The sequence below is a fragment of the Arachis hypogaea genome, chromosome 20 (genome assembly GCF_003086295.3).
Source record: "Arachis hypogaea cultivar Tifrunner chromosome 20, arahy.Tifrunner.gnm2.J5K5, whole genome shotgun sequence".
NCBI lineage: Eukaryota > Viridiplantae > Streptophyta > Magnoliopsida > Fabales > Fabaceae > Arachis > Arachis hypogaea.
In genome coordinates, this window is record NC_092055.1 from 1376123 (window position 1) to 1399725 (window position 23603).

General features: G+C 31.9%; 2 protein-coding genes and 1 long non-coding RNA gene across 4 annotated transcripts; 2 read left to right on the plus strand and 1 right to left on the minus strand.

The window, feature by feature from the left end:
- Positions 1–3109: 3109 nt before the first annotated feature.
- Positions 3110–5115, plus strand: LOC112783379 (F-box/kelch-repeat protein At3g23880). Its single transcript, XM_025826310.3, has 2 exons — positions 3110–3391; positions 3464–5115. Exon 2 carries the CDS (start codon positions 3465–3467, stop codon positions 4782–4784), a length of 1320 nt encoding a protein of 439 aa, XP_025682095.1. The 5' UTR covers positions 3110–3391; position 3464; the 3' UTR covers positions 4785–5115.
- A 12898-nt stretch (positions 5116–18013) lies between these two features.
- Positions 18014–19882, minus strand: LOC140182678 (uncharacterized). 2 transcript variants are annotated; one of them, XR_011878697.1, is made up of 3 exons: positions 19761–19882; positions 19320–19535; positions 18014–18218 (listed from the first exon to the last, which is right to left on the minus strand). It is a non-coding gene; the product is annotated as an uncharacterized lncRNA (long non-coding RNA). The 2 variants fall into 2 exon arrangements; XR_011878696.1 differs by lacking the exon at positions 19761–19882 and having other exon boundaries at positions 19320–19557.
- A 1391-nt stretch (positions 19883–21273) lies between these two features.
- Positions 21274–22587, plus strand: LOC112782292 (monothiol glutaredoxin-S10-like). Its single transcript, XM_025824635.3, has one exon. The coding sequence runs from the start codon at positions 21451–21453 to the stop codon at positions 21757–21759; it is 309 nt and encodes a 102-aa protein (XP_025680420.1). The 5' UTR covers positions 21274–21450; the 3' UTR covers positions 21760–22587.
- The last annotated feature ends 1016 nt before the right edge of the window (positions 22588–23603 follow it).

Below are 23603 nucleotides of genomic sequence, written 5' to 3' on the forward strand. Positions count from 1 at the left end.
CACATGGTGGATGAATAGGTCCACATATATCACCTTGAATCCTTTCCAGGAATTCAGGAGACTTAAATCCAATCTTTACTGGTGATGGCCTTAAAATTAACTTTCCTTGTGAACATGCAGCACAACAAAATTCACTAGTTTTAAGAATCTTCTGGTTCTTTAGTGAATGTCCATGAGAATTTTCAATAATTCTTCTCATCATGGTTGTTTCCGGATGACCCAATCGGTCGTGCCAAGTTATGAATTCATTTGGGCTAATAAACTTCTGGTTTACAGTGGCATGTGATTCAATTGCACTAATCTTGGTATAATACAACCCAGATGAAAGTGAGGGTAATTTTTCTAATATAACTTTCTTATTTGAATCATGAGTTGTGATACATAAATACTCATGATTTTCCTCATTCATCGTCTCAACATGATATCCATTTCGGCGAATATCTTTGAAACTCAACAAGTTCCTCAGAGACTTGGTAGATAATAGTGCATTATTTATTATAAATTTTGTTCCTCCAGGAAACAAAATTATAGCTCTTCCGGAGCCTTCTATCACATTGCCTGAGCTAATAATAGTGTTAACATATTCCTCTTTTGGCACAAGATGGGTAAAATATATATCACTTTTGAGAATAGTGTGCGAACTTGCACTATCCGCAAGGCATACATCTTCATTACATATCCTTGCCATTCTTCAAAAACAAATAATAATAAAATGAGTAGTATGCACAGTTAAATTGAATACTTGATCAGAATTATTTTTCTAAGAAACACTGTACATAAAATAATGTCATATACTAAAATTTTATTTTAAAATTTGACACATTTAATAATTTCAAAATTCATATTAATATTTCATTATTTATGTACATCACATTTGAAACTTAAATACATAGAAAATAAAACTTAACAATAATTTCTTTACATTATTTATTTACATATATACTTCACAATCCCACATATTAAACTATTCCATCATTGATCAAATGACCAATATTTCCTTCAGGGTCCTCAAAGAAATCAGATACATCATAATGAGTGGTGGAGTTCTCAGCATCATTTGAAACAAAATTTGTTTCCTTTCCTTTGTCGTTCTTTTTCAAAGATGCCTGGTAAAGATCGACTAGGTGCCTTGGGGTACGACAGGTACGTGACCAATGGCCCTTTCCACCACAGCGGAAACACTTCTCCTCGGTTGATTTATTCTGCCCGATATTCCTTTCTTTGTCCCACTTCTGGTGAGATCCTCTCTTTTGAACATAATTCTTTTTTCTTCCATAATTTTTCTTGTTATTAAAAGCTTGCCATTTACCTCTTCTGGGGTAACGATTTGCCGCATTTACTTCAGGAAATGGGGCGGCGCCAGCTGGGCGCGCTTCATGATTTTTCAATACAACTCATTGTTGCGTTCGGCAACAAGAAGGCAAGAAATTAACTCAGAATATTTCTTAAACCCTTTCTCTCGATACTGCTGCTGCAGGAGCACATTCGAGGCATGGAAGGTTGAGAAAGTTTTCTCCAACATATCATGATCAATTATTTTTTCCCCACACAATTTCATTCGTGAGGTGATTCGAAACATTGCAGAATTATATTCATTTATAGATTTAAAATCTTGTAAACGCAAATGCGTCCATTCATATCGGGCCTGAGGAAGTATCACCGTTTTCTGATGATTATACCTTTCTTCAAGATCTTTCCAAAGATCTGCAGGATCTTTTAATGTAAGATTATTCATTTTTCAATCCTTCGTCAAGATGACGACGGAGAAAAATCATGGCTTTAGCTTTATCCTTCTGGGATGCATTATTTTCAGCCTTAATGGTATCTCCAAGATCCATTGAATCAAGATAGATTTCAGCATCTAGTATCCATGATAAATAATTGTTTCTAGATATATCAAGAGCATTGAATTCAAGATGAGAGAGCTTTGACATAATGAAAATTTGTTACCTGAGTCTTCCTAAAAATTTGATCAGAGTCTCGTGCTGATAACGTGTTGTGAAATAAAAGATATATATATATATATATATATATATATATATATAATAGAGATGTATAAATAGAAGACTCTAGTATTAAAATAATTAGCTCAATAATAATTTATATATATATATAATAATATTATATGTCGAGGCATGGAAGGTTGAGAAAGTTTTCTCCAACATATCATGATCAATTATTTTTTCCCCACACAATTTCATTCGTGAGGTGATTCGAAACATTGCAGAATTATATTCATTTATAGATTTAAAATCTTGTAAACGCAAATGCGTCCATTCATATCGGGCCTGAGGAAGTATCACCGTTTTCTGATGATTATACCTTTCTTCAAGATCTTTCCAAAGATCTGCAGGATCTTTTAATGTAAGATTATTCATTTTTCAATCCTTCGTCAAGATGACGACGGAGAAAAATCATGGCTTTAGCTTTATCCTTCTGGGATGCATTATTTTCAGCCTTAATGGTATCTCCAAGATCCATTGAATCAAGATAGATTTCAGCATCTAGTATCCATGATAAATAATTGTTTCTAGATATATCAAGAGCATTGAATTCAAGATGAGAGAGCTTCGACATAATGAAAATTTGTTACCTGAGTCTTCCTAAAAATTTGATCAGAGTCTCGTGCTGATAACGTGTTGTGAAATAAAAGATATATATATATATATATATATATATATATATATATATATATATATATATAATAGAGATGTATAAATAGAAGACTCTAGTATTAAAATAATTAGCTCAATAATAATTTATATATATATAATAATATTATATGTTGTAATGTATATATATATACAAAGATAGAAAGAAGTATTAAAAATAAAGAGAGAGAGAGAGAATTGCATATGTTTATTGTTATTATCTCAATATAATAAAGATAATTGATATTGCTATTAATATTATATGTAAAGAGTAATAGAAAAGAGAATTTAGAATACTAATAAAATAAAAGAAAAGAAAGAATTGTACTAAAAATATAAAGAGAAGAGTATTTGATTGCAACATAAAGAGAGAAGTGATTTTATTATTACTTACTTGTGTTGTATCACGTACTGAGGTTTAGCCTCTATTTATACATGTAAAGAGGCCACCTTATTCCACTGTTATTAAATACAAAGACTTTGGTAATAATGAACTTGAGTATGAAAAATGTTAGCCACCCATAATCATTCATTGTTTTTCTTATCGTAACATGTTTTAATTTTTTTAAATTATTGTAATAAAACTATTTTTAAAAGATACTTAATTGAATTGAAATAACATTGGATAGATCCGGATTCGGGAGTACCAAAATTTCATCGAAGAAGTTGCGGCGGCCCCGTGCCTCCTTCCCTCGTTCCCTGCTGACCGCCGTCTTCCTCCTCCTCTATCTCATCTCAATGTATGTTTTATGTTGAGAGCAGAATTGTTAGAATTATATTGTTTTTGATTTCTTATTCCTGCTGTTGTAAAGAATGAAGGGGGATCCCATTCTTGATGATGATGATGATAGTGTTGCGAGGAAGGACAAGGCTGTCACAACCACCGAGGAGTGGCCGGAACTGCTCTGCTGTACCACCACAAAACCACCGCCTATCCTTCTGGACGAGCTCATAGCGGAAATCCTGCTGAGGATTCCGGCAAGGTCTCTTGTTCGATTAAGGAACAGCGTCTGCAGTTCATTCAGAACCCTAATTTCCAGTTCCCAATTTGCCAAGGACCACCTTCGACGTTCAATGGCGGTGGATCCAGCCTTGACCCACCCGCGTATTGCCTATTATAGCTACAGGCTCTCATACCCCGCAATCGGAGTTTTCTCCATCCGATCTGTGTTCGAGAACCGTCCCCATGAACCCACCAAAGTAGTTGCCTATGAGGGACGACGCCACCTTCGCATGATTGGCTCTTGTAATGGATTGCTGTGCTTGCACGATGAGGAGCGTGCCATGCTGTGGAACCCCTGCACCGGATTCACATCTCAGCCACTTGAAATTGGTGGTATCTTCTTCGTCTGTGGATTCGGTTATGATCATGTGAACGACAAGTATAAGCTTTTCCTCAATTTCCTCGTTGAGGAAAAGAAATCAGGTGGACCTGTCACCAGAATTTTCACATTCGGCCCAAAATGTACCTGGAGAACAATTCAGGATTTCCCACATAGACTATGTGACCCCGGTAAGAAGGCTATTCTGTCAAATTTGGTAGGGCTTTTTGTAAGTGGCACTGGCACCCTTAATTGGCTTCTTTGCAGCTGTCTTACTAGTTTTGTCGCAGTTCTTTCCCTTGACTTGGTGAAAGAGACTTATAGTCAGATTTCCCTTCCCAGTAGGGATTCAGATGATGCTCTCAGAGTGTTACCCCGACTGGGTATCTTGAGGGGTTGTCTTGCTGTTTGTTATGAGACTAAGAAAACTCATTGGACTCTCTGGATCATGATGGAGTATGGAGTTCCTGAATCCTGGACTAAATTGGCCATAATCCCCCACCACCCACTACTCCTTAATCCTCCTTTAAATTGTGCATTAGAGCCTATGTACATGTTGAAAAATAACGTTCTACTGGTGATTTCTCCTAATGGCAAGTTTGTTTTATGTAACTTAAATGATGGCAGCATAGATTTTCCTAATATTGACAGCTCCGATGATGGCATGACCAAACTCCCTCCTTTGTCTCGGGGTGCAGGCGGAAGGGACTTTCACATCTATCATGAAAGCTTAGTTTCACCCTCGCACTTTGGTCTTCCAACTTGCTCATCTCAAATGCGGTTATTTAAGCCAGGCCTATTCATTTGGTGAAGAATTTCCTACCCTGTCTCTTGAATCCATAACTTTATTATCATTAATGTGGTTCCTTGTTTTTTTGTATTTTTTTTTTATAGACTGATAGACTCTGGCTTCGATTTAGTTAGAATATGTTGTTAAGTAGTAATTAACACCACACAGAATAGATAAGTCCCCAGCTGTTCTCAGTTTGCCTCCTTTGCTGCCAGAATGCCTCCCTTTGCAGGATTGTTCTAATCTCTTGTGGTTGGCTATAGCAGCAATTCTGATTCTAAAAGGAGGCAACCACATTAGCTTTTAGACCATTTCATAAAGGATGCCTCTTCTTAGGCAATTGTTGATCTTAGTGATGCTGTTGCTGCTTGAGTATGTTGTCTGCTCTTTTTGGCTGTTTTAAAAGTTCTATCCCATACACTTTGCTTTGATTATAGTATACCTAACAATCACTTTTTTATTTTTTGGATGTACTTAAACTAAACCTTTTAAGTAAAACTTTTTTTTTTAGTTAGATAACCTTCACAATATGGAAATTGAGAAATCAGGCGTTCTTTCAAAGTGTAGAAAGTTGAAAGTTTTGACAACTTATGATCTAGGAAAAGTTATCATGAATACCAGTGTTCCAGTTGTTTTAACGGTTGATTTTAATTAATATATATTATATATATTTTTTATAATTCAGATCAAGGGTTAAAACAACTGGAACATCGGTATTTCCGATATACCTGAAACTCTTCCTATGATATATTCTTCCGTATAAAAGGATCCAAAACTCTTGGCCCATCATTATTTCACTATAAAGAATGAATTGATTTGGAATAAAGATGTGGGATAACACTAAAAAATAGATATAAGCAAAAAGGCTACCAAAGAGTTTGATTGAGAATTAGCATTCTTTTGTATCCGGCCTCAAAACCCGCTTTTGGTGGCTCCCAACTAACCAATTTTGAAATAGGTTTTTTTCAAGGACCCAAAGAGTTTCTCATAAAACTAATGGTTCGCTGAGGCTCAAGTGCCAGAAGTTCGAATCTCGCCTTGTGTATACAATAACCTATTGATCAGCAACAGACCCTTAAATAGAGCTCAGATTTGCGACGGATTAGTTCTTAACCTATCGGATTAGGAGATACCGTGAACAATAAAAAAAATAATTAAAGAAGATTGTGTTTTATAGAGTAGAATGAGATAGCATAAGGAAAGGGCATTAGGTATGAATTATACTAATAAAAAAATAAAAATGAAAAATATGATCTACATGGAACGAGGACATTATGGTAAAAGAGGAGGAAAGTTGGGCGGAGAGTATTATGTTAATTGTTAATGAACTAATGAAGTCAAATTAACAGGGTTTGAAAATTAGTTAATAAGTTGATAAGTCATGATTATGAAGTAGTGTAATTAAAACTTACAATTGTAATGTAACTTAAGTCTTTTTTTTTATTATAAATAATATTATTTTAAATTTTATTATTTAACTTAGTTAAATTAGTTTATAAAAAAATTTGGATGTATAATATTATTTATATTATATTATTACATATGGTTTAAACTTTTATTGTACGATGAAGTTAATACCGGTTGCTTTCTATATTTCAAGGAGAACTTTTATTATACGTTAGTCTCAATACCCATTCACTTTGAATCCAAGCCCATTAATAGTTTTTAAAATGCAGTTAATAAGAGGAAGTTCAGAATACAAGAGATCCAACTTTTCTAATTACAATGTTATAAGGCATTAAAATAAATAACAATGTTCAAGGATTAAATCCTGTGTGTCAGCCTCGATACGAGGGGACACAGATCAGGAAAGTTGAGTTACAGCAGTGGAATAATGCGGTGGAACAATATGAATAATGGCTAACCAAATGAGATCCTCGAAGGAGGAGGATGATCGGACAACCAATCTTGGAGACATCAGTCATCCAGGATATCCTCTAAAATTGGAGGGCAATCCTGCTGTTAGAAATGAAATTACATAATGGAGCAGCTTCTTAGTCTCACCTCTAAAAAAACAAAATAAAATTATTACTAAAAATACATAAATTGATGGACGAGATAATACATGAATAAACTACTAAAAATAAATTACATGATGGAAGGGTTGATTTAATCTATCGGGTGTGGGGGAGCTCCACATGGCTGAGCTACTTAATTAAAAACAATATATAAATTGCTGGAGGAATTTTTCCAATAGAAATTTCTCCAATGGGAATCTTGACGTCGGGCAATTTATATCTATTTTTAATTAAGTAACTCAGCAATGTGGGACTCCTCCACACCCGAGAGATCAATCGATCCTTCCAACGATCCTTCCAACTTTCTTCGTCGTGTTCTTCTCTTTTCGGAAATTACAAATGGAATCCTTTCTCTCTGTTTTTTTCATTCTCGGAAAAAGATGTGCTGTTACCACTGAGAGAGTGGAACTCCCAGTAGGGACTTTTCAGCAGCACCTAATCCAGAGAAGAAAAAACGAGAAAAACAAAAACACAAATAAAAAATAAGAAAAAAAATTGAAAATAATTTGGAGATGAGATCCAGAAAAGAGAAAACCATAAAAACAAAAACACATATAAAAAACGAGAAAAGAATTTGAGAAAAATTCGAGATTAAATCTAGAGAAGAGAAAACCAAAAGAACACATACACAAAATAAAATTAATCTAAAAAACAAGAACAATGGGAGATGATACCAAGAGAAGAAAAAAACCAGAAAAACAAAAACAAAAATAAAAAACAAGAAAAAAAATTAGAGATGAGATACAGAAAAGAGAAAACTAGAAAAACAAAAATACAAATCAAAAACAAAGAAAAAAATTTGGAGAAAATTTGGAAATGAGATCAAAGAAGAGAAAACGAGATGAACAAAAACACAAATCAAAAAACAAGAAAAAATTGGAGAAAGATTCGAGATGAGATCAGAGAAGAGAAAATCAAAAGATCACAAACACAAAATAAAGTTAACAGTTCCTCAAAAACAGGAACAATGGGAGATGAGATCGAGAGACGAGAAAACCAGAAAAGCAAAAACACAAATAAAAAACAACAAAAATGTAGAAAATTTGGAGATGAGACCCAGAGAAGAAGAGAAAACGAGGAGAACACAAACACAAATCAAAACAAAATCACAAAATATAAAGTTAACAGTTCCTAAAAAACAAGAAAAAATGGGAGATGAGATCGAGATAGAGAAAACAGAAAAACAAAAAATACAAATCAAAAACAAGAAAAAGAAAAATTGAAGATGAGATCCAGAGAAGAGAAAAGAAAAGCAGAAGAACACAAATGCTATTTTATAGAGAGACTCAAATGCTGTTTCTAGGGCAAAGTAATGAGGCAATTATCCACCACTTGCCAATGCAACTTGCTCGGGCAACGGGCAATTTTTTTTTTTTTTTATTAAAGATAGGAAATTCGAATCCGCGACCTTTGAGTATGGGATACTATGCCATTTAGCTGCCCGAAATATCTAAGATAAATAAGAATTCGCAAGTAGATCTTATTTTGTTACTAAAATAGAAATAAATATTATCATTCCTATTTCGGTAATATTATTATTTTTTACTAACGGCTAAGCCGTTTTTTATTGTTTTTAAGTAATTAATTTTATTTTTTAATATATTATTTACTTTTTAAATTTATTAGATTATTATTATTTTTTATTTTAATATTGACATGACTTTATTTATATCATATTTTAGTATTAGTGTTAATATATTATTCACCCTTCAAATTTGTTAGATAAGTATTTTTTTCATCATTTTAAAATTAACATAACTTTATTTATATAACATTTTGGTTTATAGGGATTGGAGCATTAAATCTCCTCCTATATTGAGGATATGAGTCATCACTTCGTCTTGTCTCTATTACGAATCCTTTTGGAAAGTTGCGTTTACATTGACTATTTTTCATGCATGGTGAAGATTGATTAAGTGTTCTGCAGGACCATGAACCATATGCCTTAGCATTGCCTCATGTAAGTGTGGTTTTGCTTGTTTACATGGTATTTCCACTCGGACCAAACTATCATATTGATCAGGATCACTCAATTTGTCATTCTTTTCTAAGATTAGCAACATATGTGCTTGTGGCAATCCTCTTTTTTAAAATTTAGTTACATAAATATAACTTTTCACCTTTTCCAATACACCCTTGGTAATAACATCATCCTTTAATTGTTCGAATTTGACTCTAAAAATCCTAATTGTTAGATCTGGATGATCCTGTGGAGTTTGAGTAGGGCTGAGTTCCGAAGTTATTTCTGACCATGGTGGATTGCATGTCATAGTGAGAAAAATATCCAGTTTGCCTTCTTTAAGAACAATAGTCATTCCATCCTCGTACCGTTGGGTCATGTCTCGACGACTGCCCACGAACGACAATGGTAATATCGTTTTTCTGCCAACATTTTCTAAAACCAATCATAGAGAAAAGTATTATTAGTTTGAAATTTTAACTTCGAGAACACGTAATGATCAATCTGTAGCTATTAAATCGAAAAATATTTTTCAGCATTAGTCTCTCTTGTGTGCAAAGCATCTTGTAACCCTTGATATAATTCAGCTCAAAGTTTCTGTTATCTTTATCGAACCATCTTAACTTCTATTTTCACATAATTGTCAACAACATATTGTTGAAGAAGTCGTCCCGCTGAAAGTTTTGGGATTTTATGTAATTATTTAGGGTTTGAGTAATTTTGCTTGCGAAATCAATTTTTTATGGGTACAAATGGTAATTTTTATCTTCTATAGGTAGATATATCAGCATTTTCAATTTTTATGGATAAAAATGATAATGAATTGATTTGGAATAAAGATGTGGGCTAACATTAAAAATAAATATAAGCAAAAAGGCTACCAAGAATTTGATTGAGAATTAGCATTCTTTTGTTTCCGGCCTCAAAATCCATTTTTGGTGGCTCCCAAGTCCCAACTAACTAGTTTTAAAATAGGTTCTTTTCAAGGACCCAAAGAATCTCTCATGAAACTAATGGTTCGCTGAGGCCCAAAGAACGGAAAAAAACCGTAATGTGTTTTATAGAGTAGAATGAGTTACCAAAAAAAAGAAAAAGAGTAGAATGAGATAGCATAAGGAAAGGGCATTAGGTATGAATCATACTTATATGAATAAAAAAATAAAAATGAAAAATAGGATCTACATGGAACGATGGCATTATGGTAAAAGAGGAGGAAAGGTGCGCACGGAGAGTATTATGTTAATGAACTAATGAAGTCAAATTAACAGGGTCTGAAAAATAGTTAATAAGTTGAGAACTGAGAAGTCATGATTATGGTAGTATAATTAAAACTTACAATTGTAATGTAACTTAGGTCTTTTTTGTTTTTTCATTATAAATAATATTATTTTAAATTTTATTGTTTAACTTAGTTAAATTAGTTTATAAAAAAATCTAGATGTATAATATTATTTATATTATATTATTATATATGGTTTAAACCTACCATCATTATACTAAATTATTATTGTACGATAATATTAATACCCCATAGCATAGGTTGCTTTCTATATTTTAAGGAGAACTTTTATTTATTTATTTTTTTTACCCAAACGATATCCTCCAACCCGACAGGTTAAGGACTAATCCGTCGTAGATTTGAGCTCTATTTAAGAGTCTGCCGTTGGCCAATGAATTGCTGCATGTACAAGACGGTTAGTCAATACCCATTCACTTTGAATCCAAGCCCATTGCATTAAACAACAATAGCTTTTAAAATAAATTTAAGGATATTACTGGTATTGGGCTACAAAAGTGAGTGTACCACAAAAAGTTAATCTCGGCCTTAATCAATTAGAGAACCGGGACTCTCATATTGAATTGCGGCACTAATCACTTATGTTCATTATAAGATTTTATGACCTATAATATAAGCTTGAGGAACAAAAAATTTTACAAATCATTATAGTCATTATTACTAACTTATAGTAAAAATTTTCTTACACAAATAATAATAATAATAATAATAATAATAATAATAATAATAATAATAATCAATCAACTAATTGACATTATTATTGGATCCAATATTCAACTCCTGATTCAATTTGCAGTTAAAAAGAGAAAAATTCAGAATACAAGAGTGAACAAATTAAGCTAAGAAGTAATAGCTCAAATGACATAGTCTCCCCATACTTAATTAAGAGGTTGCGAGTTCGAGTCTTCATATATTCGGTAAAAAAAAAAAAAATTAACAAATTAAACTATCAACCATTTAACTTTTTTAATAACAATGTTATCAAGACATTAAAAAAAATAACAATGTTATTCTTCACAAACAAAAATAACAATATTATCAAGACATTAAATTTTTTGTGTCAGTCTCAATATCAGGGACACAGAACAAAAAAGTTAACGTGCATAATGGCTAATCAGATGAGATTTTCGATGTTTTTCTAAAATTAGTTGTCCCATTATCGTTTTCTTTTGAGAATTTTATCTGGTTAATCATTATGCACGTTATTCCACTGCAACTAAATTTTTTTGTTCTGTGTCCTCTTATATTGAGACCAACACAAAAAATTTAATGCTTTGATAATGTTTTTTTTTTTTTTTTTGTGAAAGATTACATTGTTATTTTTTTAATGCCTTGATAACATTGTTATTAAAAAAATTGGATGGTTAATAATTTAATTTGTTAACTCTTATATTCTAAACTTTCTTCCTTTTAACTGCAAATTACATCAGGAGTTGAATATTAAATACAATAATAATGTCAATTAGTTAATTAATTATTATTATTATTATTATTTGTGTAGAAATTCTTACTATAAATTAGTAATAATGACTATAATGATTTATAAAATTTCTTGTTCTCAGGCTTATATTCTTATAACGAATATAAGTGACTAGTGACGCAATTCAATGTGAGGCTCTTTCACTGGGAGGTGACTCTTTCTCACCAGCCCCTAGTTCGAGCACATCTTCAATAACATATTCACTTGTCATTTAGGAAAAAGATACAGACGATCAGATTTATAAAAAATTCTAAAAATAAAAACACAAATCAAAACCAAGAAAAAATAGGAGAAAATTTAGAGATGAGATCCAGAATAGAGAAAACTATAAAATAAAAATACAAATTAAAAACAAGAAAAAATTGAAAAAAAATTGAAAATGAGATCCAGAGAAAAAAAAAACACAAAAAAAAAAAGAAAAAACAAAAACACAAATAAGAACAAGACAAAAATTGGAGATGAGATCCAGAGAAGAGAAAACCAGGAAAATAAAATCACAAAACAAAAACAAGAAAAAAATTGGAGAAAAATTTGAAATGAGATCTAGAGAAAAAAACGAGAAGAACATAAACATAAAATAAAGTTAACATTTCCTCAAAAATAAGAATTGATACATGTTCGGAAAGACAATAGGGGTAATCTAAGACAAAAGGGTAGAATGAAAATTTCACACTTTCAGAAGACCACATCACTAGAGCACGTGCAAAGAAACTCAAGGAGAGGTTTGGGACCTGGCAGCGCTTATGCATATGGAGTTACATCAAGTTTTTTTTTTTTGTCAAGTAGATTGGACAACCCCCAATTATAGGTATCACAACACACCCACACTACACACTCACTCACACACTCACCCACACAACACTTAAGGGTTCATATTCAACACTTGGTGCACTCACCAAGGTTTGAACCCGGGTGCAGCATATTAAGAGGCATATGGTTTAACTAGTTGAGCTAGGCCTCAGCTGCGAGTTACATCAAGTTCTAACCAAGGAAGAATGGGCAAGGCCCATTGGGATAAGTTAGGACAACAAGAAGCCCAATAATGCTTTTCGAATTTAGTGGAGGCATAATTTATCTTTAAATTTTGAAATTCTAGACTTTTGTTTTAGTTTGTTATGTGGTCAAAAGTTTGTTAGAAGACTTGTTTTAAATCTGCTATGCTTAGTAGTATTTTTAGGGTTTTTAAATTTAAATCAAATTTGATCTAATCTAATAAGATCAAATCTGATTTAAATTAGTTATCATATCTTTAGGATTTTAAAATTTAAATCAAATCTTATCTAATCCAATAAGATCAAATCTGATTTAAATTAGTTATCTTATCTTTAGGAGATTTAAATTAAGTTATCTTATCTTATCTTTTAATTAGTTGTTAGGTACCTATTTAAACACCTTTGGTGAGACAATTTATATAACTTTGATGAATAAAATTTTCTTAGTGCTTTGTGCACGTTTTTTTAGTGTGATTAAGTGAGGTGAGTGATTTGCTACGCTTGTTGCATGGAGAAGATTGAGTGATTCAATTTTCATCCCTCTGATCTAGGTTGTCAAGGACAAGTTCTTTGAAGGTCTAGTAGGGAATCCTTTCCAGTGACCTAGGTTGCTACGAACAGGTATCTTAGAGGTCTAGTAGAAAAACATTATTTATCTTTTATGTTTTTGCTGTGTCTCTTTATGCCAATAAATTCCTCTTTTTGATATCATTCTTTTCTTATCCCCTTTTACTGAATAAACCTTATCTATTGTGATAAAACCCCTAAGTCCCGAGCTATTCATTATCATCTGGTAGTTGTAGGTAAATTCTTATTTATCTGCACGTTCCAGAATTTTTTTTAGTCTCTTTATTTTTCTCTTCAATTTCTGCAAATTTACTTTAGATTAAAAAAACGAAAAATTCTTCCTTAAATTCTATTACTGCAATTCCTGTTTATTCCCGTTAACCAAAAAAAAAAAATTTTCTTTTTCCTTTGTTTTATCCATTCAAATTTTCCTTGGGTTCCAATTAGGATTCAATTTTGCTAGTTTTTGTCATCCTAGTATCACTTCTTGTTTCCTTTGTCACATACTTTAATTGTCTTCTTGTCAAGTTGAACGTCTCTATCATTCAGATTATCTTAGTTTGGTGTCTCAATTCCTCATCTTCCGAAGTGTAACTTGTTAAAGCAATCCAAGAGTGAAAAAAGGCAAGAGTGGTGAGCTCATCAGAGGATAAAAGCCACGTATTGAGTGAAACATGAGTGTCCTACTCCGAGTGATACATCTGAGAAGAGTGCTGTAAGGTATTTTCTTTTACAGGTTCATTGATGGCTAACACTGAAGGGAACCCCGATCCACAACTAACTTTCCGCATCGACGCACTTACTAGCATCCTTACAGGGATTCAACAACGTCTTGATGACATGGATTCCTAAATTAACTCTTTTTCCCCTAGGAGAAAAGCACGGTCACGAGAATCTGTTCATAATGATTCTACGAAGTCTGAAGAGGAGACTTCATCTAGATCCCGGCATCATAGACAACCGGCAGATGTTGATAGTAACCTTAATGCTATCAAGATGCGCATCCCAGAATTTAAAGGCAGAAGTGACCTTGAGGCGTACCTGGAATGGGAACGAAAGGTGGAGCTCTTATTTCGGTGTCATAACTACTCTGATGTAAAAAAGGTAAGATTAGCGGCTGTAGAATTCTCGGATTATGCCCTTGTCTGGTGGGCCGAGCTGGACAAACAGAGGAGGCGGAATGGAAAACCACCAATTCTGTCTTGGGAGAAGATGAAGAAGGTCATGCGATAACGGTTTGTCCCTTCTTACTACTACAGGGAGCTACATCAACGGCTCCAACGGTTATACCAAGGTTCTAAGTCTATAAATGAGTATCATAAGGAGATGGAGATGCTGTTAATCCAAGCAAACATTAAGGAGGAGTCTGAGGCTATTATGACACGTTTCTTGAGTGGGCTGAACCGAGACATTGCAAATACTGTAGAACGTTACCCATTATGGTATTCCTGTTAGGTTTGAGTTTGTTTTTTGAAATATGAGAATGATATGAATTTTTGGAATTAGTCTGATTTTAAACTGATTTGGTTTTGAACCGCGGAAGGGGTTGCGAAATGGTTTGGTTGGGACCCGAAAAGGGTGGCAAGGTCCAAGTTTTAGGGGAGATGCTGTCGAATTTTTATGAAATTAAGATTTTGTTTTAAAATGTGATTTGAAAAATGATTGGATTTGAGAGGTTTTATTATTTGATTCTTGATTTATTAAGATGGGTGTTTCGAGTTTAATCTGTTTAAGAAAAGTTTATGTTTTAAGATTGATTTAAATATGAAAGGATCTATGTTTTGAAGTTTAGTTAAAGAAGTACCTTTGGAAGGGTTTTAGCGGATTTTAAAAGAAATTGAACTTTAATTAAATTTGTATTGCATTTGAAATATTCTCTAAAATGTCGACTAAACAATTTCGAGCCTTTGGGAAGGTTTCTGATTTAAGAATGAAATGAATTGACTTTTGGGTTTAAATAATTTTGGTTTTGAAATTGGTTCGGAACTTTTGGCTTACATGCCTTGGTTTTGATTTTAAATCTCCATTTTAATTGATTTTAATTTAAGTAACTATGATTTCGAGGATTTCTAAAGAATTTAAGAAAAGAGGTAGGTTATTCTTCCCTAAAGTCTTGAGACCTTGCTGTGGATTTTAATTAATAACTTTTGATTTCAAAGTGATGGAGCAAATGGTTTGAAAATGAATGATTTTGAGTCTTTCAGAAGAGATTTTAAATTTGGCTTGGTTTTGAAGTTGCTTGGAAGTTTTGAAAAGAAAATTTACTTGGGAAAAGTGGTTCTTGACAAGATGTAAAATGAATACGTTTGTGATTTGAAAGTAAGTGAGCCAAGAATGATTATTGAAATAAGATTTTGAGTTTGATTGACTGTGGATATTACTGAGAATATGATGAGGTTTTTTGGCCTGGCAAGGATTGTGGTATAATCCCGCTTGCTCAGTGCGTAAACCGTTATGCAGGGATGGTGGTTTTATCCCGCTTGCAATGAGGATGGTGATTTTATCCCGCTCACATATTGATAAATTGTTTGGCAAATCCCGCTTGCGTGTTTCGAACAAGGATGGTAGTTTAATCCAGCTTGTTTTTGGAACCTACAGATAAGGATGGTGGTTTAATTCCGCTTATCCGAGTCGGGGATGGCAACATAACCGACGTGTGAGCTCATGGCCAGTAGGACAGACATGCATCATATGCATTTATATGACATTGTTTAGGTGTGCATATTGTAATTGGTTTGCCTATGTGAATAATTATGTTTAATTGCTAATTGCTCTATTTGATGTAACTGCTTGATTGTGTTTGAACCTTTTTACTTGTGTTTGTGACTGAAAATTGGTTGGATTGTGGTGAATTGGTTGTTGATTGAGTTGCTTGGGCCTAGGGCCGTGGTTGATTATGAGATGGGTCGAAGGCCGTGTTCGGTTTGTGTTTTTTGTTTAGAAAAGTATGAAAAACTAAACTGTTTCAGCATAAACTTAATAAACCTATGCCTAGAACAGCTTGGTCATTCATGCTGTCTAGGAAAAAACTTTTAAAAAGGTTTAGAATTTTTGAAGAATTAACAGTTTTCTCTTTTAAAATGGATTTCAGATTTTTGAATATAAATCTTTGGTTTTGAAAAGATACATAAGGCGGTTATCGATCACTGTACCCTGAAAATAGTCTCTATTTTACGTATCTTATTATAGTAATTCTGTAACCTTATAGTAAGAATCCTTTCGAGGACGATGTTCTCACTCCCCTACAAGTATTTCCTTTTCAAGATATAGGCGAAGAAGTCATGAAGAGTTTATTTCGTTTTTATTTATATGATGTATTGTATTGTTTTAGATATTATGTTTTTCCCTCGCCTTTATCTTTACACATTTGTAAGAGAGACAGGATTTTGTTTTATGTAAAGCTTGTAAAATAATACTATGTATATGTATGTATATGGTTGTAAGTATGGATTTATGTTTTGTTTTAAACGATCTTTTGAAAAATTCGGTTTAAGTTTTATACAGGCTCATATTTCAATATTAAATATTTTAAGAGTCGTCGTAATACCCGATCTATCAGAGTGGCACAGGCGGAAGTGTGATATTTTGATAGTTAGGGTGTTACACTACATTACACCTAAACCTATGCCTGTAGTGGTTTATGCCTACACCTCTTTTTACATAAATCGCTGCTGACTATAGCGGTTTCTATTATGCCACCAATACACGTAAACTACGACTGTTAGTAGCGGTTTATGTTCTTCCTTAAACTGCTACTGCCAGTAGCAGTTTCTATAGAATTATGAAAAAATGCATTTGCGTCTTGGTATTCAGAAATGTGTAATTGGGTAAATTCTTCCTCCATTTAATTTATTTAAGTAAATTACCCTAAAATATAATAAATCAAAAATTTTCTATAAACATTTAGAACAATTCCATTAAATAAAATTCTCATAAAAAATCCATCAAAAGATCTAACATATATTCACCTCCAATAGTTTTAGTCATAGTTATTAAAATTGGACCGAATCGATCGATTCGATTAGAAAACCGGTAAACTGGATCCAATATTGGTTCAGTCCAATAGTTGGACCGCATAAAAAAATAAACTGAAATAAACCGATCAAACTCAAAGTGAACTGAACCTCTTTATTCAAGAAAAAAGGTATTCTTCTTTTCCATTGAACTATTGTGCTTCTTAATGTTATATATGCAAATTATAATATATATATATATATATATATATATATATATTATCAAATAATTTACTTCTATTTAATTTATTTTTAATTATAAATTCACTTATTTTTTTTTATAATTATATAATATCTATTAATATTATTTTTTAATAAATACTTGTAGTATATAATTGTATAATAGATATAAATTAATTAATAAATTATTAAAATTTGAAAATAATAGTTATTTTAATATAAAAATAAAATAAAAATGTTTATAATAGAGTAAAATTAACAAAATACTTATTGTTTCTGTTTCATATTATTTTAGAATAGTTAGATATTTTTAAAATATTAGTGAAAATATATATTTTAAATTTTAATTTTAAATTTTTGACTATTTTTATTTTTTATTTATATAGAACCGAGTCAATCGATTCAACTAGTGACCCAGCAGTTGAATTAATAACCCAATGACCCTAGTTCAATTACCGGTCTGACAACTATAGTTTTAGTGATGCAAATGGAAGCAACTAGGGTGTAATCGGTTCGGTTTGGTTCGATTTTGGACCAAAAACCAACCAAACCGACCTGTTCGGTTTTACAACAATGCCAACCGTTTGGTTTGTTATTTTCTAGACAACCAAACCGAACCGAATCGAACCAACAGCGGTTTGGTTCGGTCTTTTTTTCGGTTTTTTTAAACCTAATAATCAGAATTAAATCATCATAAAATGAAGTTTAAAACCGTCAATAAACTAGAATAACAAGAGTATATGACATCTAAATTCAATACAAATTCAACTTGTCCCAACAATTAAACATAAAACAAAAGACAATTAAAAATGTCTAGCAAAAACTAAAAATAAACACACTTTAAAAACTGAAACAGCCACTTTAAACCAAATAAAAACCAAAACAGCTACCATGCTTAATTTGAATCCACACTAGACTCATCATCATCTTCTCCGGTTGATGCAATTTCTACAAATACAAAACAAAAAAATCAATATAGATTATAAACATAAACATAATATAGATTATAAATTATAAACATAAACTATGAATACATAACAATGAACAACAAATACAGCAATTTTATTGAAAAATCAGCATTTAAACTTGTTCAAAAAGCCACTTTTCAGCATTTATGCAACAGCAACAAATTATGAAACATACTAAGTTCAAAACACAGTAATAAAATCAAAATAAAGCAACAGCAACAACAACATACTAGGTTATTAAAGCAACAGCAATATATAAAGATAAAAACAATCAAAGGCTATAAAAACAATCATAACGGAAATACTATTTGGTTGCTTAACAATAAAGTTGGGAATAGTATATAATGATTAATCTTATAGTGAATATAAAAAATATTTGTGAGTGTTCCTAATATAGTATGCATAAAATGTGTTCCTAAGTTAACAAAATTCTTTTTATTATTAATAAATTTAAAGAATATTTTTATCGAACAACTTAATAATTTATAGTTGTTTTATGTGTTCCTAATATATTATTTTTCTTACGAAAGAAAAAGGATAAACACAACTAAAAAGATAAATTCTTCCTAAACTTTTACAGGAAATATTTATCATTTGCACTCTTTCCATTTCAAACTTCATCTCAATGGATTCTTAAATATTCTTTTTGGCATGTAATATTTTTGGCATAAATTATCTCTAACTTGCTCTTTATTTTAATACATTTCAAGACTTTTTGGCATATAATATTTTTGGCATAAATAAAATTATTTGTGAGATCAGCTTTGAAGATGCCAAAAAACACATTCATTCACCATAAGATACGAAACAAAATAAAATAAAATAAAAACATGTATAGAAAATGCAACGCGTACTTTTGGCAGTAGAATGAAAATTTTTTCATCATGTATCATGTATGTATGTATGTGAGTGGCAAATCTTATCACAAAGATTGGATTTTGTTGCCAAATTTCTACCAAGTACCAATAGACATGCATGAACAACCTTGTGACAATGAATTTTTATTAGAGCAACAAGAACAGACCAACAACAAAAACATCACACAAATTGCAACAAATTGTGAAAAAACTAAGTTACTAACCTCAGACGAAAACATTGAGTTGCAGGAGAGGGCTCGGACTAAGGGTTTGTTCGGCGACGGAGACTGCTGCTCGGCGACGGAGAAGAACGAATCAGACGAAGATCGATGACGCGGCGTGAAAACTGCGGTTAGAGATGGTGCGATGGAGATCGACGACGTCCTTCACGGTCACGATGGACGACTTGCGATTGAACTTTGAAGGACGGCGGCAGCTCTCTGGGGATTTGGTTATTAGGTTAGAGGGCAATCTTGTAAAACGAGTATTTCTGAGCCCATTATTCGGTTCGGTTCGGTTTAGTTTTTATTGAGTCAATCGAAAACCGAACCGAACCGATCGGTTTAATTAAAAAAATAAAAAATCAATTTTTTTTATTTTTTATTTAATTGTTATAAATTTTGGTTCGATTTTGCGATAAATTTCAATTCGGTTCGATAACTTACACCCCTAGAAGCAACTCCCTGTTAGTGTCATCCTTGAGTCACTCTCTTCGACCCTCAACCCACGCGTTATCTATTCCTCTATCCAAAGTTGACATTCTTTACGCACCATGACATTCACACCCACGCAATCAATCCAGGGGCATTTTCGTTCGCTTAAAAGTATTATTACTTCAACATTCCTTCACATCCCCTCCCCCTCTCTCTAGTTACCGTACGTGGTCCCCACTCTCACCGTTGTTTGGCTCATCTAATTCGTTATTCTTTCCCGCACAAGTAGCTGGGCCAGTTACCAACTGGCACCACACAAGTTCCCATCAAATCAATGGGTATTTGTGAGCATCAACTCTTAGTAAAGAATAACCTCATCTTTTAATTCTAAAAAACTATTCATGCAAAGGGTTTAGTTTACATTTAAAATTTAGGTAATTCATTCTAATTTTATTTGTAAATTTATTTTTTTTCTAAATTTTAGTTATATTTTATTGGTAAGTTATAAATTTCTCAACTCTAATCAAATTTGCATCTTAAAATTTTTCATTCGATTCTATCAACAACAAAAATAACTTAAAAAAAATAATTTTAATTATTTTATATTTTATAAATGTACTAACAAAGTAGAAAATATAAGATTAAATTTATATTAAAATTATAAATAGTATAATTATCAATCGATATCAAATTCTTATTAAAATTAAATTGATTGGTTCAACGATTTGATGAAATTATAAAAGAAAAAAAGATGTACATTTAATTTCCACTAAATTCATCATACATGTATAAAATTTTTAACTATATATATATATATATATATATATATATATATATATATATATATATATATATATATATATTATAATATATTAGAAGTACGAATAGAATTGAATTTAAGTAAGTATTTAATTTTATTTGTAGTTTAATATATTTTATTCTCAATTCATTTAGAGTAAGACTAGAGAAATAATTTTTTTAAGTCAATATTAATTAATTTTTAAAAATAATTTTATCTATTTAAAATTTTAAATCTTAAACCACATATTATTAATTCTAAATTTTAAATTATAAATTTTAAAATAAAATTAATTAATGTTAACTAACTAGAAATTAATTCTCTGTACTTTTTCTTTTTTTTATATGCATTTATCATCTTATTAATTAATTAATACTGAATAAAGTGTGTACTATACTTTTGATCAAAATAATTATAATAAAATTCCTACCATTTTCTTTCATTATTCCTATCTGCATTTTGAATACCAAATAGATCATAATTTAGGAAAAGTTTAGGAACCAGCAACTTTGTTAAATTCTGGTCAGCATATAACCAGCAAAGAAAAGTGAACCATTAGATGAAATCTCACACTAATCTCACACTATTAAAACATGACTATTTGATAACTACAAATCACAAAAGTTACTGATCTCCTAACATTCCTCTGTAATTTATGCATGTCCCTCACTCGCTCCCACCATATATAAATACACCAAGCCCTTAAACCTTCAATGACATCACAAACTAAATCCACACCAAAACTTCCTTGATCTAATAATGCTCCCTTCTTTTCAGATATCTTATTAATTTCTCTCCTATTAATCATCGTCATTATAACCTCTAATATAAGTAAGTGGTACTCTAGTACCAAGCCGAACCAAGCAAAAGTAGAAGTTTAATTCTCAAAAAGAGAAGCAATAAATGGATCGCATAGCAAAATTGGCATCACAAAAGGCAGTGGTTATATTCAGCAAGAGTTCGTGTGGGATGAGCCATGCGATAAAGAGGTTGTTCTACGAGCAAGGGGTTGGACCGGCAATTTGCGAGCTAGACGAGGATTCAAGGGGTAAGGAAATGGAGTGGGCTCTGGTGAGGCTAGGGTGCAACCCTTCAGTCCCGGCAGTGTTTATCGGAGGCAAGTTTGTGGGTTCAGCCAACACCGTCATGACCCTTCACCTCAATGGCTCACTCAAGAGAATGCTCAGAGATGCCGGTGCTCTATGGCTCTAGAAAACTAAGAATAAATTACCATTTGTATTCATGAAAGATAGAGACGCTGACAAATGTATCCATATAAGAATAAAATAACAATTATAACTACAAAAGATGGCCTTTGTGTGTCAAGAGTACCCAGACGTTGGTCTGTTAGGTACTTTTGGCACACTTAAGCCATCCTCCATAGTTACCATTGTCGTTTTATTCTTATATGAGTACATTTGTCGGCGTCTATATCTTTCATGGGTACAAATAGTAATTTATTTAAACTAAAACTAGTCAGTATTCACTAGTGCAATACAATTCAAAGTTGCAAACATTCAAACACGGCCTTATCAGAAGATAATTTAGTTGCACTATAACCGAACCCCTTCCCCGCCCCTATCCCTCCACCCCTCTTTTTTTTTTTTGTTTATAGAGAAAAGATAAATAGGTTACTGACCTTTTGTCCGGCAGATATTTTTGTTTTTGACCATTAAAAAATACTTTTAAGTCCCTGACATTTACAAAATTTGGACGGATCAGTCCTGACGGAGGTATTTGAACGGAGGGACTGATTCATCCAAGTTTTTTAAAGGTCAAGTACTTAAAAGTATTTTTCAATGGTCAGAAACAAAAATGTCTACCTAACAAAAGGTCAGGGACCTATTTATGTTTTTCTCTTGTTTATTTGATACCCTGGCGCGGCTTTAATTTTGGAATCTGCATTTCACCAAAATATATATAATCTCCGAAGAGCGTTTTCCAATATGACCTATATCTTGTATAACTTTTTTTTTAATTTGGTGCGATGTATATCACTTACTATAATTAATCTCATCATGGAGTGAACCTTTTGTTTAATTCCGAAGCATATTATTGTTTATCAAACTCCAATTTATTATACTTTTTCCCTTTATATATTTAGCTCTAATTAAATGCAGTGCGTTAATTATTGTCATGCACATGGTATGGACGACACAACTTTGTATAAATGCAATTTTATACGGTCAAATAATTACAGAAATAAAAAGGTAGTATCATAGCATTGCTACTAATGTGATTGGAATATAAAAAGAAAATGAAAAGAAATAGGGAAATAAATAAAATAAGGTTAACTGCAATGAAACTATGGAGTGTAGGAAGCTATATATGATATTATGAGGAGCTACGTAGGTGAGCATCCATGCATACGCATTATTAATTTTGGAATAAATTTTGACAAATGGTCAAGCCGGGGAGGAGTACACGTGGCAGAAGGATGAGATGCATGATGCAATGTATATGTGTGCCGATGTCTTTTTCATTTCAAAGATAGGGATATGTTCCTTGATTGACGTATATATATATATATATATATATATGCACATACAAGCTAAGTTGGATAAAATTTCCCATCGAATACAAAATATTCTTTTTATTTGAGTAGTGCTGTTCGATCAACACTATATATCTTGTCTGGCCCTTCCAGTGTGCTTGAGGTGGGGATGGGCAGGTTTTTACATATTTTTATTATTACGTCATATATAATTCTATGTTACAGTTAAATAATACTTAATTCACAAATAACTATGTTTGTTATGATGCTATTCTTTCAAAAAAATTTAAGCACATAAAAAAAATATATAAATACATATATTTTTAACGTATTCTTTCACATAAGAATTTTTTTGAAATTTACGTAAATTTTTATATGAGAAGTGTTAGAAACCAACAGAATTTGTGATGTGTAGTCATCAATTAGTCACATCAGTATTTTTAATAGTGTGAGATGACATTTAATGATGTATGATTACTCATTTTTCTTTTAATGGTTAAGTACTAGCCAAATTTTAATAAAAATGTTGGTCCTAAACTTTTTCTTTTTATATATATCCTTT

What these genes read in the sequence shown, in the direction of transcription:
- LOC112783379 (XM_025826310.3), top strand. Translation starts at nt 3,465, where the DNA reads ATGAAGGGGGATCCCATTCTTGATGATGATGATGATAGTGTTGCGAGG.
- LOC112782292 (XM_025824635.3), top strand. Translation starts at nt 21,451, where the DNA reads ATGGATCGCATAGCAAAATTGGCATCACAAAAGGCAGTGGTTATATTC.